This window comes from Ustilago hordei (genome assembly GCF_900519145.1).
Source record: "Ustilago hordei strain Uho2 genome assembly, contig: UHO2_contig_13, whole genome shotgun sequence".
NCBI lineage: Eukaryota > Fungi > Basidiomycota > Ustilaginomycetes > Ustilaginales > Ustilaginaceae > Ustilago > Ustilago hordei.
The window spans coordinates 153,433-173,445 of NW_024545290.1; the positions used below are offsets into that span (position 1 = coordinate 153,433).

General features: G+C 53.9%; 7 protein-coding genes across 7 annotated transcripts; 3 read left to right on the top strand and 4 right to left on the bottom strand.

Moving 5' to 3' along the window:
• Window positions 1-1,992: 1,992 nt before the first annotated feature.
• On the bottom strand, window positions 1,993-2,973 carry UHO2_05310 (uncharacterized protein; the record flags this gene model as incomplete). Its single annotated transcript, XM_041560126.1, has 1 exon — window positions 1,993-2,973. The coding sequence occupies one exon, from the start codon at window positions 2,971-2,973 to the stop codon at window positions 1,993-1,995; it is 981 nt and encodes a 326-aa protein (XP_041416060.1).
• Window positions 2,974-3,382: 409 nt separating this feature from the next.
• Window positions 3,383-3,876, bottom strand: UHO2_05311 (putative Rpc11 - DNA-directed RNA polymerase III subunit C11; the record flags this gene model as incomplete). The annotated part of the gene is made up of 3 exons (XM_041560127.1): window positions 3,383-3,441; window positions 3,509-3,580; window positions 3,678-3,876. The coding sequence occupies 3 exons, from the start codon at window positions 3,874-3,876 to the stop codon at window positions 3,383-3,385; spliced, it is 330 nt and encodes a 109-aa protein (XP_041416061.1).
• Window positions 3,877-4,889: 1,013 nt separating this feature from the next.
• On the top strand, window positions 4,890-6,422 carry UHO2_05312 (putative glycerol kinase; the record flags this gene model as incomplete). The annotated part of the gene is made up of 1 exon (XM_041560128.1): window positions 4,890-6,422. One exon carries the CDS (start codon window positions 4,890-4,892, stop codon window positions 6,420-6,422), a length of 1,533 nt encoding a protein of 510 aa, XP_041416062.1.
• A 762-nt stretch (window positions 6,423-7,184) lies between these two features.
• Window positions 7,185-7,487, bottom strand: UHO2_05313 (uncharacterized protein; the record flags this gene model as incomplete). Its single annotated transcript, XM_041560129.1, has 1 exon — window positions 7,185-7,487. The coding sequence occupies one exon, from the start codon at window positions 7,485-7,487 to the stop codon at window positions 7,185-7,187; it is 303 nt and encodes a 100-aa protein (XP_041416063.1).
• A 328-nt stretch (window positions 7,488-7,815) lies between these two features.
• Window positions 7,816-9,189, top strand: UHO2_05314 (uncharacterized protein; the record flags this gene model as incomplete). The annotated part of the gene is made up of 1 exon (XM_041560130.1): window positions 7,816-9,189. The coding sequence occupies one exon, from the start codon at window positions 7,816-7,818 to the stop codon at window positions 9,187-9,189; it is 1,374 nt and encodes a 457-aa protein (XP_041416064.1).
• An 896-nt stretch (window positions 9,190-10,085) lies between these two features.
• On the top strand, window positions 10,086-16,456 carry UHO2_05315 (uncharacterized protein; the record flags this gene model as incomplete). Its single annotated transcript, XM_041560131.1, has 2 exons — window positions 10,086-11,735; window positions 12,011-16,456. 2 exons carry the CDS (start codon window positions 10,086-10,088, stop codon window positions 16,454-16,456), a joined length of 6,096 nt encoding a protein of 2,031 aa, XP_041416065.1.
• A 458-nt stretch (window positions 16,457-16,914) lies between these two features.
• UHO2_05316 (uncharacterized protein) lies at window positions 16,915-19,899 on the bottom strand (the record flags this gene model as incomplete). Its single annotated transcript, XM_041560132.1, has 1 exon — window positions 16,915-19,899. One exon carries the CDS (start codon window positions 19,897-19,899, stop codon window positions 16,915-16,917), a length of 2,985 nt encoding a protein of 994 aa, XP_041416066.1.
• Window positions 19,900-20,013: the final 114 nt, after the last annotated feature.

Below are 20,013 nucleotides of genomic sequence, written 5' to 3' on the forward strand. Positions count from 1 at the left end.
CGCCTCCGACGATGCAGCAATTCGTGTTCAGAGCTCACAAACCAAAGTGTGCGGCAAGCCAGGAGGAAGAGTCGAGGCACAAGCTTGATTGGATGGAACAAGAGCACAAGCTCGATTGGATGGAACAAGTGCACAAGATGCTGTTAACACGGATCTTCGACAGAGCCGGTGCTATCGGGCAGTGCACACAATGGGGATTGGTCGAAAGCCGTAGCAGTGTAATTGCCGCTGTGTATCCATTTCAACGTCGATCTCACGAAGCCTGCGAGTACCAGCATCATCCATCACCACGAGCGCGTTTCAGACATCCGACCCGACTTTGCTGTCCGTCAGGAACCACGGCGGATTTGCAAGCATGGCTTGCATGCCATCATGCGGCCTATTTCGACCATAGTTGCCATCAGCACTCTCGACCAATTCGCACAGGGACCCACTTATCCTGCACCTACTGCTGCTAGTACTTGGCACAAACTGGCATCAACATCAATGCTGCGACGGGACATTGTCTCTTGGTGTTCAGCTCCTTACATCAGACCGACACTTCTCAAACCCAGCATGCTGACTTGAATCTTCTTTCCTCGCACTCTGCAGCGTTCGTGACGTCGACGCCGCTACTTTCATTGACGCTTACGCGCAGCACCTCAAGCGATCTGGTGAGTTTCAGTTCGACAGGCATCTGGCAGGTTGTTCTCACGCACGCACGCAATCGATCAGGGCGGACAGAGGAAAGGATGAAACGACGGACACATACGCCAATCCGCTGTGACTGCACCAAAACTAGTCTCAAGGGGAAACGGCAGGACGAAGCAAGGACATCTGCGCGGAGGATCGACTCTTGTGACAGTGAGATGCTGCGCATTCAAGACTGGCACCGATCTGGTTTGCAATGTCTGACAAGCACCTGCTTCTGCTGTGAAGATGTTGGAAGAGAGTTTTTGTCGGATGTGGCAGCAGTGACCAGCCGCAACAGATATGGCAACTCACTGCGTCGCCAAGACCCGCCCGCAACCGCTTCGAAGACCTGCCAGAAACTGCCGCAACCATCCCACCTCAACAACTGCAGCTTAAAACTGACCTATACTTTCCCCTCCCTTGCTCTTGAATTCTACCCGCATTACAGGCAAGATCGAGGTCCCTGTCTGGGTCGACATTGTCAAGACCGGCCACTTCAAAGAGCAGGCACCTTACAACCCTGACTGGTTCTACGTCCGTGCTGCCGCTCTTGCTCGTCACATCTACCTTCGCAAGGCTGTTGGTATCGGTCACCTCCGAAAGTTCCACGGTGGCGCTTCCAACCGCGGTTTCCGACCTTCGCACCACGCTGATGCTTCCGGTAGCGTTCAGCGTAAGGTAGTTCAGGGTCTTGAGGGTATCGGAGTTCTCGAGAAGGACCCTAAGGGTGGACGACGTATCTCGCAGGATGGTATGCGTGATTTGGACCGTATCGCCGTCGCTTGTCTCGAGGCTGCTCGTGAGGAGGAGGAGAGCGATGATGATGATGATGAGGAGGAGGAGGAGGAGGATGAGGATGAGGAGAAGGAGGACGACGAGTAATTGCATCTCTCCACCATGCCTTACTTGCGTTCCTGTCGATTATATGATATCGCAGCGATAGCATCCCGTCGCTGTTGGATGATCTTTGCTCCTCTTTGCGTTGAATTCGGTTGACGTCTTGCCACGATTCTAAACCCCCATGCTTCCCCCAAAAAAGCAAGGCTTATGACCTTCCAAAGTAGTGCAAGGCGGAATCGAGATTCAAAGAGGGGGTCAGACTTTCTATTGCATACACACACCATCCCTACTTTCGTCGAGATGCACAACCCTTGTGTTCTCTTCTTGTATCATCGCACTTGACTCTCACACACATGTTCCGAACCCCAGAACAGAAAAAAAGATTCTCTGAAAAAGATTCTTGCTGCTGTGCACCAACTGAAATCGTTGTGTGAGAGTTGAGAGATTTGGGTATGATGGCATGCAACTCCAGAAGCATAACTACTCGATCTTCCATTCAAACGACCTCTGCCCACCACTTTGACCCTTGACCGGCGCACTTGCTTCTGGACCGTTCACCAAGACCGCCTTGCCCCCTTGCACGGCGAAGGTATCTCTCTCAACCAACCTCGCTCTGCCATGCTTCGTTATCAGAATGACAGTTGAAGTTCTGGTCGCATACCAATCCCTCCCACCCTCGGCCGTCGTTGGTAACTGCAGTGGTGAGATCAAGACCGAGTTGCGTAACTCTGATCTTTGTGCTGGAGCTGGGGTCGAGCTTGTCCATAGCAAATTGTAGAGCTCTTGGATGATTTGATCTTCTGAGCTGTGCGAACGGTTGAGAGTGGATAAGAACGTGGATGATCCTTGGCTCACTTTACTCCAGGGTTGAGATAGGACACTGTTGGACATGCCTCCCGGTACCTTTCCTTCTGGGTTGGTGGGGAGGAAGATATCCGGTTCTCTATTACGAGTGAGACTTGCGTCGGCATTACGATTGGTTATATAACCCACGAGAGTTCCCTCGGTTGATATTGAGCCAACTAACAGATTAAAGCCAGGAAACCTGTCCAGTTTGCCGTCAAGACCTTTCAAATACCTCTCCACCTCGCCTTTCACCTCTTCTGCACTCCTCTTGGCTTTGAGGGAGGATTGAGAGCTAAGCCAATCCCGAACGAGTTTGCCACGAGATTCGAAAAGGTCCATTCCCTCAGGCAGGGGTGCGGAGAGTTCGGTAAAGTTGGTTAGAGTGGCGAATGCACCATTTCGTGTGATGCCCAGCCAGGTTCCTCCCCCTGTTGCGTCTCGTGCGCTTAGTATATCATGCGATGCCTCATAGCTCGACGAGGTAGAGGAGGTAGTGGGAGAAGAGAACGAGTGCCAAGCAGCAGGCAAGGTGGGTCGAGAAAGAAACTCGTCCCTATTTGAGGCTATAACTAGGTCGTAGGTCGGATGAGAGGTCGTCCAGAATATCACACACATGCTTCCTCCTGTGTACCTGACCGCAAGAAAAGCTGTTCAGATGGTGGAGAAGGTTAGAGGTGGAGAAGGTTAGAGGTGGAGAAGGTTAGAGGTGGAGAAGGTTAGAGGCGGAGAAGGTTAGAGATGGAAACAAAGAGAGAGGGGGAAAGGAGGCCTATCGGCGACGTGCCTGTCCTGCTGAGCCACACTCACGGCCGAGAATTGCCATTTCTTCTGATCATGTGGTGAGATGCATTCATCACCCCGAACACCACAGCACAGTGACCAGCGAGCAGGAGAGAGATAATGGATACGATGAGCATGATCGAATGCGAGAGTCTAATGATACAAATGAGAGCAAAGATGCAAGAAAGCAAACCTTTGCGGGTATCTAAGTGAGCTTGCCGAAGCGTCGGCAGTAAAGAGTTGTCTAGTTTTCTCTCCACTGATAAGCACATTGCCCATTCGTACAACGGTAGAAGGTCGTCACTGCAACAAAGCAAAGCAATTCTTGGTCAGCTTGAGCTGCAAATACAACCGAATCATCGTCACTTACTTGGTTCGTCAGCAGACCGGATCTGCAACTGCATGAAGAACGCTTTCGGATTCTCGCACTTCGGACACGGAGCTACACCATCACATGATACCAAATTTGTCAATGTCAGTTTACATGGTCCCGTACCGAAGACTTCAAGGGCTAGGGCTGGGGATGGGGTGGAACGTACCATCAATTGAATCGACATTCTTCCAACTCTCCTCTCCACCCATCACATCGTCGACCTCTTTGCGCTTGAGATGTTGACGTGTAGTCATTTGTTGGATGATGGGGAACTCGTATGGGCAGGTATGACAGGACCATTTGTTATTCCCGTGATCATCGAGTTGGATGATCAGGCAGTTGGCGCATGTTGGACAGAAGAGCATCTTGGCAAAGTGACGAGTGCTCGGGAGCTAGAGCGGCCTCAGAGACTTTTCGGTTTGCACTTTGGTGAGATGTCGTAGCGATGCTCTTCGTGACGGAGGGATGTAGAGACAAGTGCGAGGCTAATAAGCAAAAGGGTGGTAAGCAAAAGGGTGGTAAGCAAAAGGGTGGTAAGCAAAAGCGTCTTGGAGTTGTTGCTGCAGGGAAAGCTAAACTTGTCGAACCCAAAAGCAAACTCCGAATTCCGAGCTTTTCGAAATGTTTTTCCGGTGGAGATCAAGCATGTTAGATCGTAGCAACTGTTGAGCCTTACGGCTTTAATCGGACCTACTTTTTCATGAGCCCGGAAGCGAGGCTTGCTGTGTCGCCTTTGGCGCTGGATAGTTAGCTTGGTCCGGCATTGCTGTGCTGCTGCTGCTGCTGCTGCTGCTGCTGCTCTACCTTTGGCAGGAGTTGAGCTCTGATTGGTGCCTTACGTTTGGCCTTACGCTGGTCACGTGGAGAGAGGAGTGGAAAAGTAAAGTCGCTTGCTGCCAAGCGTAGCAACACAGAAGACACGCTTGCAACTGCTGAATCTGCCTGCTGGTGCACGGTGTGATTCATCCTGCCATCCGGGCCAAAAGAAGAAAGCCAGCTTGCTTGGCTCTAACTTGCCCCGAGAGCGCAGAGTGCAGAAAAGAGGCAAGCCATCTCCCAGCTCTCCTCACTCTGTGGTGTCTGTTGTTTGGCTGCTTGCCAGTTCTCCCTCTTCTTCTTTACCGTGTGTATGTCGTCTTTGCCTCGGCGTCTTGCAAGCGGTCGATCTTTGCTTCCTACCAACACATTCGTGTCATCTACCTTCAGCACCTCATCGCTTGGTCCTTTCCCCCGCTCCCAGCTTCTCCGCACTCTTCCTTCTCTGCGGCCCCTTTCCTTTGTCGTCGTTGCAAGGTATCATCACTCTTCCCCGAGCTCTGCGTTGGCTATCCCCGTAAGAGCCCCTCTGAATACAAGTTCCCCTCGAACCTTGCCCAAGATGCCGGAGCTCGTAGGTTCCGTTGACGCTGGTACCACCAGTGTGCGATTCATGGTCTTTGACGAATACGCCAAGGTGATCGCCTCTCACCAGATGGAGTTCAACCAGTACTACCCACACCCCGGTTGGCACGAGCAGGACGCACACGAGATCATCGACTGCGTCTATCAGTGCATCGACAAGACCCTCGTCAAGCTCGAAAAAGGTGGCCAGTACAACAAGGCCGACGTTAAAGTCATCGGTGTCACCAACCAGCGAGAAACTACGGTGGTTTGGGATAAAAACACCGGCAAAGCCCTCACCCGTGCTATCGCCTGGCCAGACGCACGAACCACCTCCACCATCCGCCAACTCGAAGCCAAGAGCGACAAAGGTGTAGACGCTGTCAGGCAAGAGACCGGTCTCCCTCTCTCCACCTATTTCGCTTCGGTCAAGCTGCGATGGATGCTCGACAACCTGCCCCAAGTCCGCAAGGCACACGACGACAAGCAGATGCTCTTTGGTACCGTCGACAGCTGGATCGTCTACAATCTCACCGACAAGCAGGTGCACATTACCGACGCTTCCAACGCTTCGCGAACCATGTTCATGGACCTCCGTGCCCAAAAGTGGGACCAGAAGCTGTGCGATTTCTTCGGCGTCGATATGGACATTCTGCCCGAAATCAAGAGTTCGTCGGAAGTGTACGGCAAGATTGCTCACGGTGAACTCAAGGGAATTGAGATCGCAGGTATTGTGGGAGACCAGATGGCTGCGTTGGTAGGCAACAAGTGTTTCACTCCAGGAGAGGCCAAGAATACCTATGGCACCGGTGCTTTCTTGCTCTACAACACCGGCGAGAAGGTCGTTTCCTCGAAAAACGGTTTGCTTTCCACTATCGCCTACAAGGCAGGCCCTGATGCACCGGTCCACTACGCATTGGAAGGATCGATCGCCGTTGCTGGCTCAGCAGTCAAGTGGGTTCGCGACAGTTTGGGTCTCATCAAGGAAGCTAGCGAGATCGGCGACTTGGCTGGCCAAGTTGAGGACACGGGAGGAGTCTACTTTGTCACTGCATTCAACGGTCTCTTCTGCCCTTACTGGGACGACACTGCTGCTGGTACGGTTGTCGGTATCACCGCTTACACCGACAGGCGCCACTTGTGCCGTGCCACTCTGGAATCGACATGCTACCAAACCAAGGCTATCCTGGATGCCATGTCGAAAGACTCGGGTGTCGCCCTGAAAGCATTGCAAGTCGACGGTGGCCTCACCAACTCGGATGTCGCGATGCAGATCCAGGCTGATATCCTTGGCATCAATGTCGAGCGACCTGAAATGCGAGAGAGCACAGCACTGGGTTCCGCTCTCCTTGCTGGTTCGGCGATCGGTCTGTTCGGTTGGGACATTAACAAGCCAGAAACGCTCAGCAAGGTCAACAGGGCAGGAAAGCAGGTGTTTGAGCCCAAGATCGACGAGGACAAGAGGAAGCAGCTCCTGCACGGTTGGGAGAGGGCAGTGGAGCGTGCCAAGGGCTGGAACGAGAACCCCTGATCGAAGCAAAAGAGATGATAGGATACAATAAGAAGCAACTTGAATGTACATCACATTCCTCAATGGAAACTGTCTCTATGCTATCCGTGGCGTCAGGCATGGGAGCCAAGTGTATGGGAGCCAAGTGTCTTTCGTGATGTCCCGTGTGGATCTCGGACTGAATCTGGACATCTGTCGAGCTGCCAGCAGATCAGAGTTGCCGACTTGAAGGCAAGACAATGAGACACAAATGAAATGAGAAACACGGCTGTCATGTGGGCTGCAGGAACAATGCTCGCAGCGGCAGTAGTTTCAGCAGCTGTGCTTCCGGCTTGGCTTGGCTTGGCTTGACTTGGCATGGCTTGACTTGGCATGCGCCTGCGACACGGCCACTGAAGTCGACACTCGCATGTCACACTACAAGATGTATGCCTTCTGGATGTGATCGTACAGAGATCACTCAGCTTCGACATTGGATGGAGAAAAGTGAAAACCGAGCTTTAAATCCAGCAAACAAGCAAACTACTGTTAAAGGGCATGCGACAATTAGCGTTGATCACAAGTATCGATCATAAGCTAAGTACAAGATGATTCCAATGTATATATATATATAACTTCCGTGTACAAGGATTGGTAAGGCCGAAATGTAACGGGGAAACTATATCGGGTGTTTGATAACCGGTATGCCGCGGCGGTCGATTTCGGGCCAACGTGGTGTATATCCGAATGAGTAAAGTTGGCCGAGTATGTGAGATCGAAGCAGAAAACATATATTTTTTACTATTACGACGTCAGAGGACAGAAGAACAAAAGTTGCGAGAAGAAGAAGAAGAAGAAGAAGAAGCAGCAGCAGCAGCAGCGAGTCGGCTTCGGATCATTTCCCGACACAGGCCGCGAAATTGTGGATCGTCTCAGCTGTGGATCGTCTGAGCTTCTTGAGATTCTCGACTTGGCTTGAGCACAACCAATTCCAAGTTGACCGACCAACTGACTCTGTTTCCTTTCCTTACCACCACCACCACCACCGCCACCACCATAACCATAACCATAACCATAACCATAACCATAACCACCACCAATTGACATCTCTGAACCTCCGACGCTCAAAGTGTGACCTTGCCAACGGTTGCAACTTTTATCTGTACGATCACCACCCGCCAAGCAATCAAGTTGTTGCAGCCCACGGCATCGTCAGATTGCACTTTTACACGAACATTTGCTTCAACCCGTATCTCGCACACCCGACTCGCATCTCGTTGCAGACGGCCACCGGATCCGAATCCGAACAGGCTCGTATAGTGTCTCGACTACGTCCAGCAATCAACCTCTTTCATCTCTTGAGACGCAAGAAGGCGTTCCTCTCGACGGGATTCCAATCGGCTTGTCTTGCTGATCCAGCTGCGCACACAACAATATGAACGCTTCTGCACCAACAGGCGGTCCTGAAAAGGCGTCGGCTCGTGAACCCGTCTCTCTGCACTTGCTCGCAAACCTTGAAGGTCACTCATCACGTGCATGGCATCTCGCATGGAACCCTCGGATGCCCATCTTGGCATCCTGCTCCGGCGACAAGGACGTTCGTCTGCACGCCTACTCGTTCGTATCAACGACTTCAGCCGATGGTCCATCAAGCTCAAAGCAGCCATCCTTCAACCTACGCGAGGCGATAGTGACAGGTCATCAGCGCACAGTCCGACAAGTGGCGTGGTCGCCTGATGGCAAGATTCTCGCCACAGCCTCGTTTGATTCGACAGTAGGCATATGGGAGAGGATACAGGATATCGACGGCACCTCCGAGCTGGAAAGCAACCGTGACGGTCCAGGCCCGGTCGCGCTGAGCAATGGTGGAGCACACGTCGACCAGCTCGAATGGGACTGTGTCGGTACACTGGAAGGTCACGAATCGGAATGCAAGTCGGTTGCCTTCTCACACACAGGCGGTTTGCTTGCATCATGCAGTCGAGACAAGTCGGTATGGATCTGGGAGGTGCAACCTGATGCCGAGTTCGAGTGTCTTTCGGTATTGATGGAGCATTCACAGGATGTCAAGGCGGTGGCGTGGCATCCAAGGGACGAGATGCTTGCATCTGCATCCTACGACGACGCCATCAAGCTTTACATCGACGATCCTTCCGATGACTGGTTTTGCTTCACCACACTCACAGGTCACGAATCGACGGTCTGGAGTCTCTCCTTCTCACCTTGCGGCAACTACCTCGCTTCGGCCTCAGACGATCTCACTGTTCGCATTTGGCGGAGGCTGGACGCAGATCAATGCGAAGCACGCGGCTTGAAACCAGAAGGCAAGATGGCAGGTCGCCGAGGCGAAAAATGGATGCTTGTCAGCGTGCTTAAAGGTGACCACGATCGCACAGTCTACAGCGTCTCTTGGGGTGTCGACAAGACTTGCAAACGTCCTGGCAACCTCGGACGTCTAGCAAGTGGTGGTGGCGATGGCCGAATCTGCGTCTACGAGCTCTCAGAATCCGAGAACGCAGAGCAGCTGGCGCCGAAAGTAGAGCTGGTTGCAAAGATGGAAAGGGCACATGCAAGTGCCGATGTCAACTGCCTATGCTGGGCACCTGAAAGCTTGAATGCGCGATCGAGCTCAACAACGGCCCAGATGGAGAAGCTGATGAACCAAGGCGAGATGCCTAAAGGCCTAGCAGCAGGCGGCGTATCGCATGAGATCATGTCGGATATGCTTGCAAGTGCTGGCGATGATGGAAGCGTCAAGGTATGGACCTTGCCTAGCTCGCCTTACGCTGTGCAGGCTAGCTCTGCCTAAAACGTCATCGATGCTGTAAGAGACTGTCTTTCTGATGATCACAAGGCTTAATTCAAGCTTTCGAGTCGACACTCGATCCCATACAAGCTCAACGTTTGAGAAACCGAACCTTGGCTCAAGGCTTTGTATGCTTTTCTTAGTGTGACTCAAATGACAGCCACGCTACAATCCAGGATGAGCTGAGGTCGAGATGCTCTCAAGTGACGACCAGGGTATATATAGATGCAGTTGAATTCCAGTCAATGCGTGACACCAGAAGAGTTGTGATACGAGATGGCAGCCTTGGGTGCTTGCTCAGCTCGGTGCTAAGAAAGAAAGGCGACACAGACGACACACAAGCAGACATTGTTCTTCCCGATCTCTTCCCCGATCTCTTCCCCGATCTCTTCCCCCCGATCTTTTGCGGACGCCAAAAAAAGGCAGCGCGGCGGCATGAGAAGAGTCAGATGAGAGCGAGAGAGAGAGAGAGAGAGAGAGAGAGAGAGAGAGAAAGGCAAAAAGCTCAGCCAAAGAGTCGAAAGTTTTAAAAAAAAGGTCAAAGCGCGCTTCGCATTTGCTGAGAATAATATGCGGCAGCAGCAGCTCAGTCGGTCATTATTTCCTTGAGTCCGAGGCAGCGGCGGATTGTCCCTTGCCTTGCTCCGTGTCGTCACGCAACCATCCTTCCTTTCTTCCTTTCTTCCTTCCATCCATCCTTCCATCCATCCTTCCTCCCTTTTTTTTCGCTTTCAACAAACACACGACTTTCGACATCGCAGCTTGGGTGACATGAAGAGCGTCGTCCTCGCTTACGCCCCGATTGCCAGTCCCTCTCTGATTCGCGCTTTCAATTGACTGTCGGCAGCAGTCGCAGTCAACGATCTCACTCTTTTCCACTCGCCGCGTAATCAGCTTCCATGTCTGGCGGTTCCCATTACCCTTACACTTCGCAGCCCAATCAGCACAGTTCCTATCCATCCTACACCTCAGCTCCTGATCACCATCACATCAACTCGGCTCTGAACCAAGACCCGAACGCCTATCCTTTCTACCAACACGGCAACCGTAACGGATCCCACTGCTCTGCAAACTTTCATCCCTCTTCCTTCCCTCAGCAGCCCGGCTTCCAGCAGAACAATAACAACGACTCCTCCTACAACTCTGGCTTTTTCGGAGGAAACAACCAGTACAATCACTACTTGCAATCAAATCCGCAGCAGTACAACTTTCCCGTCACCTCGGGCTATTCTTCGAACGCTGCTCAGCCAGGTGCTGGTCTCGAGAATCTTCTTCCCAACTTCCCTGCTCACACTACCCACCAGCCTCTAAGCAACAACGCTGCGCAGTACCTTCAACCGGGACAGTGGCCACAGCGCGCTGGTACGCCAACTTGGATTGACAACCCTGCGCAGTCGCTTTCGCCTCAGCCAGCCTTTGAACACCACCAGCAGCATCAACAGCAGCATCATCAACAGCAGCATCATCAACAGCAGCATCATCAACAGCAGCATCATCAACAGCAGCAGCAGCAGCAGCAGAACTTTTACAGTGCATCAGCGCCTCGTCTTCCCTTGAAGCAAGAGAACGGCCTCGACTCCGTTTCCACCCCGGCTTTCCATTCGATCGATTCCAACGACCCTTCGCCTCAGAACAGTGGCATCCGCATCAAGCTCAAGAAGCGCACCCTCAACGCACACGAGACCAGCTCTGGTGGACGACAAGCGCAAGCTCAGCTTCAGATCGAGCCTCCCAGCAACATGGTAGGAGGTAGACCCAGTAGAGCTGCTGCCGCAGTAGCCTCGGCCAACATCAACCACGTATACTCCGACAGTCCCAACAGCCGTTCTCTTCGTGGTCGCCAAGTCAAGCAGCAGCCACGCAGCGAAGAGGACTACGAAGAAGAAGTAAGTGCTTCTCAGCAGCCAGCCACTCCTCGTTTGAAGCGTCATGACGACCGAGACGACGATGACGACAAAGACGATGATGACAGCGAGCAGGAGAGCAGTGAAGATGAGCAGGAATACGACGACGCCGATAACAATGTCGATAATTACGAGCATGTAGCGCAGCCAAAGACCAAAAAGCGCACCCAGTTCCGTCGATCGAGCACAAAGGAAGAGAAAAGGCCTCGTTCCAACAATGAGACCAAAGGAAAGCAGAAAGAGACTACCATACCCGCACCCAGTCGAAGCACCAGAATCACACGCAGTAGCAGCCAGCCACTCGTTGCCCAGAATACACACGCTATCACTGGCAAACGCGGCAGCAGAGCCAAAGACACTGGCGAGACCAAAGACCAGAATAGAGCCAAAGATAAAGCACCAAGCAAACAAGCCGAGCATGGTCCTGCTGCACGCTCCAATACAGCCCAGCCACCAAAGAAAGGCAAGGCCAAGTCGCAGGCTACCTACCAGGCTACCCGTCGAAGCAGCAGACTCCTTGGCGACTCACAGCCCGAGTCTAGCCAGGAGCTCACCGACACACAGGCCATTATCCCCAGGCTCACAGTCAAGATCGGCATCAGGCAGCGAGCGAATGAGCAGATTCAGAAGAGAGGCAGGCAATCGGTAAGCTTAAGCTTTCAGACTCGCGGGTCGTGTGTTTAGGGTGGTATTGGAATCTCGACGATGGCGGTCGGTGCAGTCTTGAGAGGAAGCAGCACAGCCTTGAGCTCTCATCATCCGATACTCTGGTTCCACCGCGGGTGCGAGCGATCGCGGTGGACAGATGTCTCACACGTCGTACTGACATTCTCGTTGCTTGCTCATCTTTTCATGCGACTGAACAACCTTACTGACCCATGTTCCTTGGCTTCTTTGACATTCTGCTGACACTCCTACAGGACGCGGATGAACAAGACGATGAAGACGAAGATGCCCAAGCCGACGAGGATGCGGAAGGCGAGCAAGACCATGTCGTCAAAGAACAAGACCAACACCACGAGCCGGAACCTATCCTTTCCAAGAGCCGCAGCGGTAGGATTCGTAGGCAGAAAGTAGATAACATGGCTGAATCCGAAGACTCTGAAAACCTCGCCGGCGACGACAACGACGACGACGAAGATGAGCAGGTTGTCCGCTCCACTCGACGCACCTCTGCTCGACTCAATACCAACGCACTCGATGGCTTTGTGGCCGCCGACGACGATGAAGAGGAAGACGACGAAGGCGAATACGGCTCCAAACGTTCCACGCGCTCCTCAGGTCGACTTCGACGTGGTGGTGGGGGCTCTAATACCAACCGCCTTGCCGAGATGGCAGCTAAGAAGCGTGCAGCTAATGGTCGCAGCAAATCTGGGAGGCGCAAGCCTCGTGACGAAGAGTACGAGGGGGAAGGCGACGAGACTCCAGAAGAAGAGCATGTCTCTGGAGCCGAGGATGACCCACTCGACATTCATAGCGACGAACCAGAAGGAAGTCAGGGCAAGTCCTACTCGCTTCGTCAACGCAAGAAGGTCAACTACTCGCTCGTACCTCCCCCTCCCTCACCACCAAGAGACGGCTTCGGCCGGCCCGTTCGCAACAGTCGTGGACGCAGCGCATATGGCTCATACGATCTGGAACCTCCTGGCGACGGCGTTGGCTTTGGCTCTGGTGCTCCGGGCCCAAGTCTTCCCATGCCATTCCCTGGTCGCGGCAAGAAGGGCAAGGAAGGATGGGATGCTCTGCCATCTTCCATGACCGGCAAGGACTACGCACGTATCTTTGGCGATCCTATCGACAGCTCCGATGACGAGTTGCAGAACAATGCGCTTCGCAAGCCAGGTGCACCAGCTCCTCTTGGCGGTGGAGCTGCTGGCGGTCTGCTCGGTGCAGATGGTGCTGGTGGCGCGGCTGGTCCGCCTGGCGGTCTCACAGGTTCTGGCGGTACGGACAGCTTTGGACGTATCAAGAAGAGCGGCGACCCGCTAGCTGATGTTGACCCTCTTGGTGTCGACATGAACGTCGACTTTGACAGCGTCGGTGGTCTCGATGGCCACATACAACAACTCAAGGAGATGGTCATGTTGCCCTTGCTGTACCCGGAAGTCTTCCAGCGCTTCAAGGTGACGCCACCCCGTGGCGTGCTCTTCCACGGCCCACCTGGTACCGGCAAGACGCTCGTCGCCCGTGCCTTGGCTGCCAGCTGTAGTACCGATGGACAGCAAGTCAGCTTCTTCATGCGAAAAGGTGCCGACTGCCTTTCCAAGTGGGTCGGTGAAGCTGAACGACAGCTGCGTCTTTTATTCGAAGAGGCAAGAAACTCGCAACCGAGTATCATCTTCTTCGATGAGATCGACGGTCTCGCGCCTGTCCGTTCCAGCAAGCAAGATCAGATCCACGCGAGTATTGTTAGTACCATGCTTGCGCTGATGGACGGGATGGATGGACGTGGACAGGTTGTCGTGATTGGTGCTACCAACCGACCTGACAGTGTCGACCCAGCCCTGCGTCGTCCTGGTCGATTCGATAGAGAATTCTACTTCCCTCTGCCATCGCTCGAGGCGCGTAGGAGTATCATCAACATTCACACAAGCAAATGGGAGCCTCCACTTGATGACGACTTCAAGGCCAGACTCGCGCAAGTCACCAAAGGATACGGAGGAGCCGATCTGCGCGCGCTTTGCACAGAGGCTGCACTGAATGCCGTTCAGCGACGCTATCCTCAGATCTACTCGACCACGGACCGACTCCTGCTCGACCCTGCATCTATTCAGGTTGACGCTAAGGACTTTATGATGTCGGTCAACAAGATCGTCCCGTCGTCGGCAAGAGCAAGCGCGTCGGCTGCTGCTCCCCTACCCGAGAGGTTGGCATCGCTGCTCGGTGCTGTCGTTCAGGATGCCATATCTGTTCTCAACAGGATCCTTCCACCTGTCTCAAAGCGCAATCCATTAGAGGAAGCACTGTGGGAGGACGATACCTTCGTCCCCAAGGGTCTGACTTCGGGTCTTTCGGCTGCCGACATGCTTGCTGGTGACCGCGGCTTTGGTCGCGAGATGCTGCTTCAGTCTTTCGAGGCACAGCGCGTCTACCGTCCACGCATGCTTGTGTACGGTGACGTCGGCATGGGACAAGGTGCTGTCGGTGCCGCACTATTGCAGCATCTTGAAGGATACCACGTCCAGTCGCTCGATATTGCAACCTTGCTCGGTGACAGCGCACGGACACCTGAAGCTGCCATCATCCAGCTCTTCGTCGAGGCAAAGCGACACAAACCGAGCGTGCTCTACATTCCTGGCATCGTGCACTGGTCTCGCTCTGTCTCGGACAGCGTCAAAACCACCTTCAAGGCGTTGTTGGACGGTCTCACCGATGCTGACCCAGTGATGTTGCTCGGCATTGCAGAAGCTCCACTTGACGAGCTCGACGATGAAGTTCACTCATGGTTCAACTTCCTCGATGACGACATTGTCGAAATCCCTCGTCCCGATGAAGAGAGCCGACGAGATTTCTTCAAAGAGATCTTTGACCACGTCATTCGACCGCCCACCGAGTTCCCTGACGCGCTTCCAAGACGCAAGCGAGTGCTCGAAGAGCTACCCAAGGCACCACCTCGTCCACCACGCAAGCTCACCCAGGCTGAATTGCAGCAGCAGGCAGATAGCGACACGAAGCTGCTCGAGCATCTCAAGTTCCGCCTTGGCCCTGTTCTTGCTGAGCTGAGGAAGAAGTTCAAGAAGTTCACCCGTGATGTTTGGGACGAGTACAACCTCAGAGAACTTACGCAGCAATTTGCCTGGAAGCGCGAAAAGGGCAAGATCACGGTGGAGCTCCGATACTACCGACCCAACATGGCAGCACAACCGACTCCGATCGAGGTCAACGACGATGCGGAGATGCTCGAGACTGAGGCTGATATTGCTGCTAAGCGCGGCATAACGGCTGCTCAGTTCATGGGTTCTACCGCTAATAGTATTACGGAAGTCGAAGACGAGCAGCTTGCTGAGGCTGGCGATGCTGCTGAAGCTGGTGCGACGGCCGAGAATGGTGATGTTGAGATGTCCAATGATGACGGAGTTGCTGCCCCTGCCAACAACACCAACGGAATTGTTCCTGATGCTCATGGTGTCGAGGGAGCAGAAACTGATGCTGGCGTCCTCATCCCACCACCATCCTCGCAACCCAACGGCACGAACGGCGTCGACGCATCCACAACCGAATCCGCAGCTGCAGACACCTCCGCATCCGACCCTATGGCCGACACCTCGATCGTCTCTGGCCCCACCAACGGCCCCACAACCATCAACGACGAATACATCACCCGCAACATGCCCATCTGGACCACCAACCTCGAAAAAATGCAAAAACGTCTCTACTACAACGGCTACCTCTCCTGTTCCGCCTTTTTGGAAGACATCCAGAAGATCGTTGAGAATGCGGAGGAAGCAGCTGAAGTGGATCAGGATCGGGTCTTCCGTGCTCACCAGATGCGCAACCTGGCGATTATTTTGATGGATCAGTATATCGATGCTGGGTTTCGGGAGGAATGTGATAGGATGGCATTAAGACAGATGGCGAGGGAGCAGGAGGCGAAAGAGGCGACGGAGAAGGCGAAACAGAGTGCGGAGGAGGCAGCGGCGAAAAAGGCAGAGAGTGCGAAAGGTGAAAGGGCTAGTGCTAGGATTGCGGGTAAAGAACCTGAGTCTGCTGGGTTGGAAAGTGTGGGTGGGGAGAGGGGGAGTAAGAGACAGAGAAGTGTTAGTGCGCAGCAGCAACAAGGGTCGACTGCTACGTCGAATGCTCAAGAAGAAGGTGCGACTGCGGCTTCTGCTACGGTTGAAGGCTCTTCCTCTGACCCTTCCACTACCGTCAACGCGCCTGCATCTGAGGCTAACGGCGAGGAAGAAGCGCGTAAACGCGCCCGACTAACCTCTCCCTCCCAACCCTCCTCCACCGTCACCACCCAGTCCCCCTCCGCACCCGCATCCGCATCCGCACCCGCACCCGCACCGGCACCGCAACCGCAACCGCAACCGCAACCGCAACCGCAACCGCAACCGCAACCGCAAGCAGAACCCGAACCACACCCACCACTAACCTACGTCCGCGAAGAGTACACGCATCTCTGTCGGGCGATCGTCCGAGATACCGCCAGTTACAACGTTGATCAACTCTCTCGTCTCCGCGCTGCATGTTTCAATGCGATTTGGAGTCATAGATCCGATTGGAACAGGGATGAACTTATTGGGAGATTGATCGAGATCAATGACAAGTCCAAAAGGGCGGTTGAGAGGGAGAGGAATGCGAAGGCGAAGGCGAAGGCGAAGGATGATGCTGAGGCAAGGTTTCGGGGTTTGACGTACTAAAGAAAGAGGAGGAGGGGGGAAGGGGTGCGTGTACAAGAAATGAATGGATAAGAAATTGGTTCGTATTACATGCTCTGATTTCTTGGGCTTTTGGGGTTTGTGGGGTTTGTGATGCGAGGGAATTGTGTTGCTGATGATGATTGCCGATTGACAGGGCGCATGCTGGAGTGAAACGAGTCGATTAGGGATGAGAAACCTCTCTATTGAGTGCAACCTTGATCGATTTGTACCTAGCGTTCCGTCAATAAGAAGCTCAGCCTCTGTCAACACACAAGGATCATCGGAATACGAGCTCTCTGCCTGCCTATAACGAGCACGGGATGAGCAGTTGATTTACGACAACCGCATTGCACAAGCCGGCTTGCCGTCGAACATGACTAGTTTCCCATTGGCCGAACGGGAAAGATAAGGTTACAAAAAGCGAATCGTCACTCAGCCATTACATGGAGCCAAAGATTTCAAGAGGTAGCTTCTTCAGTTTCAGCTTCTGCCACTTCGGAGAGCTCTCTTCCGACAGACTTGCGTCGTGTTGGAGCCACTGTTGCTTGCGGTGCTGTGGGAGGAGTGCTCTGAAACGCATTCGGAGATCCAATCGAAGGTGCAAGTTGCTGTTGTAGTGTCAGGATGGGCGATGAGGGTGAATCCATCTCCTCGCCTCGCCCATCCCCCGCCACCGTTGCTGCACAAGGACTCGCAAAAGTAGCAGTAGCATTAGCTCCAGTCAACAACACTCCACTCAATTGCGAAGTCAGCCCTTCCACCTCTGCCTCATTGGTCCCCTCACCATCCGTAGAGTTGGGGTGCGGGGCGAGATTAGACATCCTAAACCCACTGCCGTTTGTCAAACTACCTCTTAAATTACTATTACTTCCCCCTAGCCTTCCTTTGGTTAATCTTAAACTTCCTGATGAATTTCTTCCTACCGTTCGTTGGAATCCTGCTGGTGTTCGATAGCCTTCCCTACTTGCAACGCTTTTCCCACCGGTTAGGCCTGAACGTCGATCTTCTTCTTCCTCCCCAACACCCCACCCGCCGTTGTGAGTGAAGGGGGAGGGTGATTGGGAGGGACTGGAGTTGGTGGATTCCCCACACTGATGGTGGGGGTGGGGGTGGGCGGCGAAACCGAGACCAGACGCGGATGCGGGTGTGCCATAGAGGCTGGCAAGACGTTTGCTTGATGTCGAAGGAGACCTACTTCCTCCTTCCTCGAGATCTTTGCGGCTAAGATCATCAACTAGCTCTTCTACCGAGTTGATCTGGGGACTGAAGGAGATATCGTCGAATATTTCGTAGTATCGTTCGATACAGAACCGGAGGATGGAGCCGAGAGTGGTGGCGGTACCTTGCGCAGTTGAAGAGATGGAGGCTTTGCGCATCGACGGACTTCTCCCTTGACCCTGACCCTGCGCCGAAGCAGGTGAAGACATAGAAGAAATGCCTTCAACCCGACAAATCATAACATCCTTGATCGCATTCCCGCTCGACACTAGGTTAGGTGCAATGACGGTAGCAAGGTTGGCAGCATCCATCTTGTTACTCTCCTTATGCTGTGCTACTTTATGCAGCATCTCGAGGACGTAGGATAGCAAGATACCGGCGCAGGGGGGCTCAATGGCGGGGAGCAGACGCGTGCGGAGAAAGTGGATCGTCTCCTGCGCTTGTGCTTGCACTGCTTCGCTGCTGTTGCCCGTGCCGGGGAGGGGAGGTGGAGGACATGCTCGAATCAATCCATACATGCTAGCTGGGAAGATCGGACGCGGTAACGACCGAAGCAAGACTTTGAGAAGCACTGCAGGGATATGCGGATCCCTATACTGTTCCAAGCTTACAGGATGTCCTCGATCGTAGCTCTCCTGAGCCGTTTTGAGCAGTGCAGATGAGGGAGACCTTCTGAAGATACCTTCTACCTCTGCTGGTTGAATCCCATCGAAGTCGCCGAGGATTGCTTCTACGCAGTCTCGAGCCACTCTGGGAACTCCACCACTCTCGCCGTACTCTCCCATAAGCTCGACTAGATCCACACCGAACACTTTTTCCCCCGCTCCACCTTGATTCCCACCTGTTTTTGCATCCAACGCCTTCTGTGGCAGATTGACATGCTTCTCATACCGCAAGTTCCACTGCAACACCTCTGGCGGAATATCGATTTGCGTCAATGGCACATATCCCGCCAGGGCACTCAGCGTATACAGCTGTACCACCTTCTTACTGAACTTGGGCGAGACCAAGTAGGCCCCCGTATTAAGGAACTGCAGCAACGATCTGGTGAAGAAGGTGGGATGTACAATGTACAACTTCTTCAAATTCTTCCTGAACCTTCGATCAAGACGACGATAGGCACGCCAGATCCAATTCCAGCCGGGTCGATGATGTCCACCAGCCGCAAAGTAGATGACTGTGTAGTCGTTTTCTACGAACAGATCCATCGTGTCCATGATCCTATCCAGCAACGCGTCGTAGTCCACCTCCTTGGAATCAGGGAGGCAGCAAGAGGCAAAAACGACCATAGGACGCGTTTCGTAGTCGAGCCCTGCTTGAAAGACGATGCGCCGAACGTAGCAGTCGAGCTTTTCGGTGCGTGCCAGGGCTTCGCTCCAATTAGCGGCTGGTCGGGGGTGCGAGATGGGTGACGCGGGCTGGTCTCCGCCTGTGGCACTGGTGGGTGTGGTGCTGCTGGAGGAGGGCCAGAGGAAGCCGGAGCCTGAAGGAAGTTTGTTGCTGGAAGGCTTGGATTGGAGTCGCGACAGAGTGGCATACGCTCCCCTGGGAGACTCATCTCCAAGTGAAGGGGAGGCCGGTGGTGGAAGATGGCGGAACTGGCTGCGCGGCGATGCAGGTGAACGTGGCGGTGCGGGCGTTTGAGGAGGTGGAGAGGCTGGTGCGATGTCCTCAAAGATACCAGCTAGAGGTCTGCGAGGCGGAGAGCTGGCCGGTGATAGGCGTGCACCTCGCGATGTTTCGCCCCGCCTCTGGAGTCGCTCCTCGGCCTTCTCACCACTCTCGGCCTCAATGGGAGCGGATATATTGAAAGGGATCGCACCTCTAGCTCTGCCCGACTTGGCTGCAGTAGCACGCGATGGCGATGCAGACGACTTTGGTAGGGTAGTGGTCTTCTGCCGACCTGCTGCAGGTCCCCAGCTGAGCAAGTTGACCCATCCAGCCGGAACAGAAGGGTTGGGTGAGTCCGCCGGCGTGTTGGCGGAGGAAGAAGGAGGTTGAAGTCGAGAAGGACCACTTTGGCGCTGCTGTTGCTCTTGCGCTTGAGCTTGTTGGTTGTAGGTGCCCCAAAGAGAGGCAAAGACGTTGGAGAGCGTACCTGCGGCAGCGCGGTATCCGGCTGCAGGAGTGTGGTGACCCGAAGGAGAAGAGATGGGGGTATTGAAGCTCGAGTCGCCGGGGGAGTCATGCTCCGAATCAAGTGCTGGAGTTGGTGGTGAGGACATGGTTGCGACCAGAGCTGTCATCGAGGCCGTGCAAAGGGATGTGAAGGATAGGTTTGCAAAGTAGGATTAGGTTTCAAAGTCGTTGTATGATCGACCAGTTGCCGGCCAACTTGC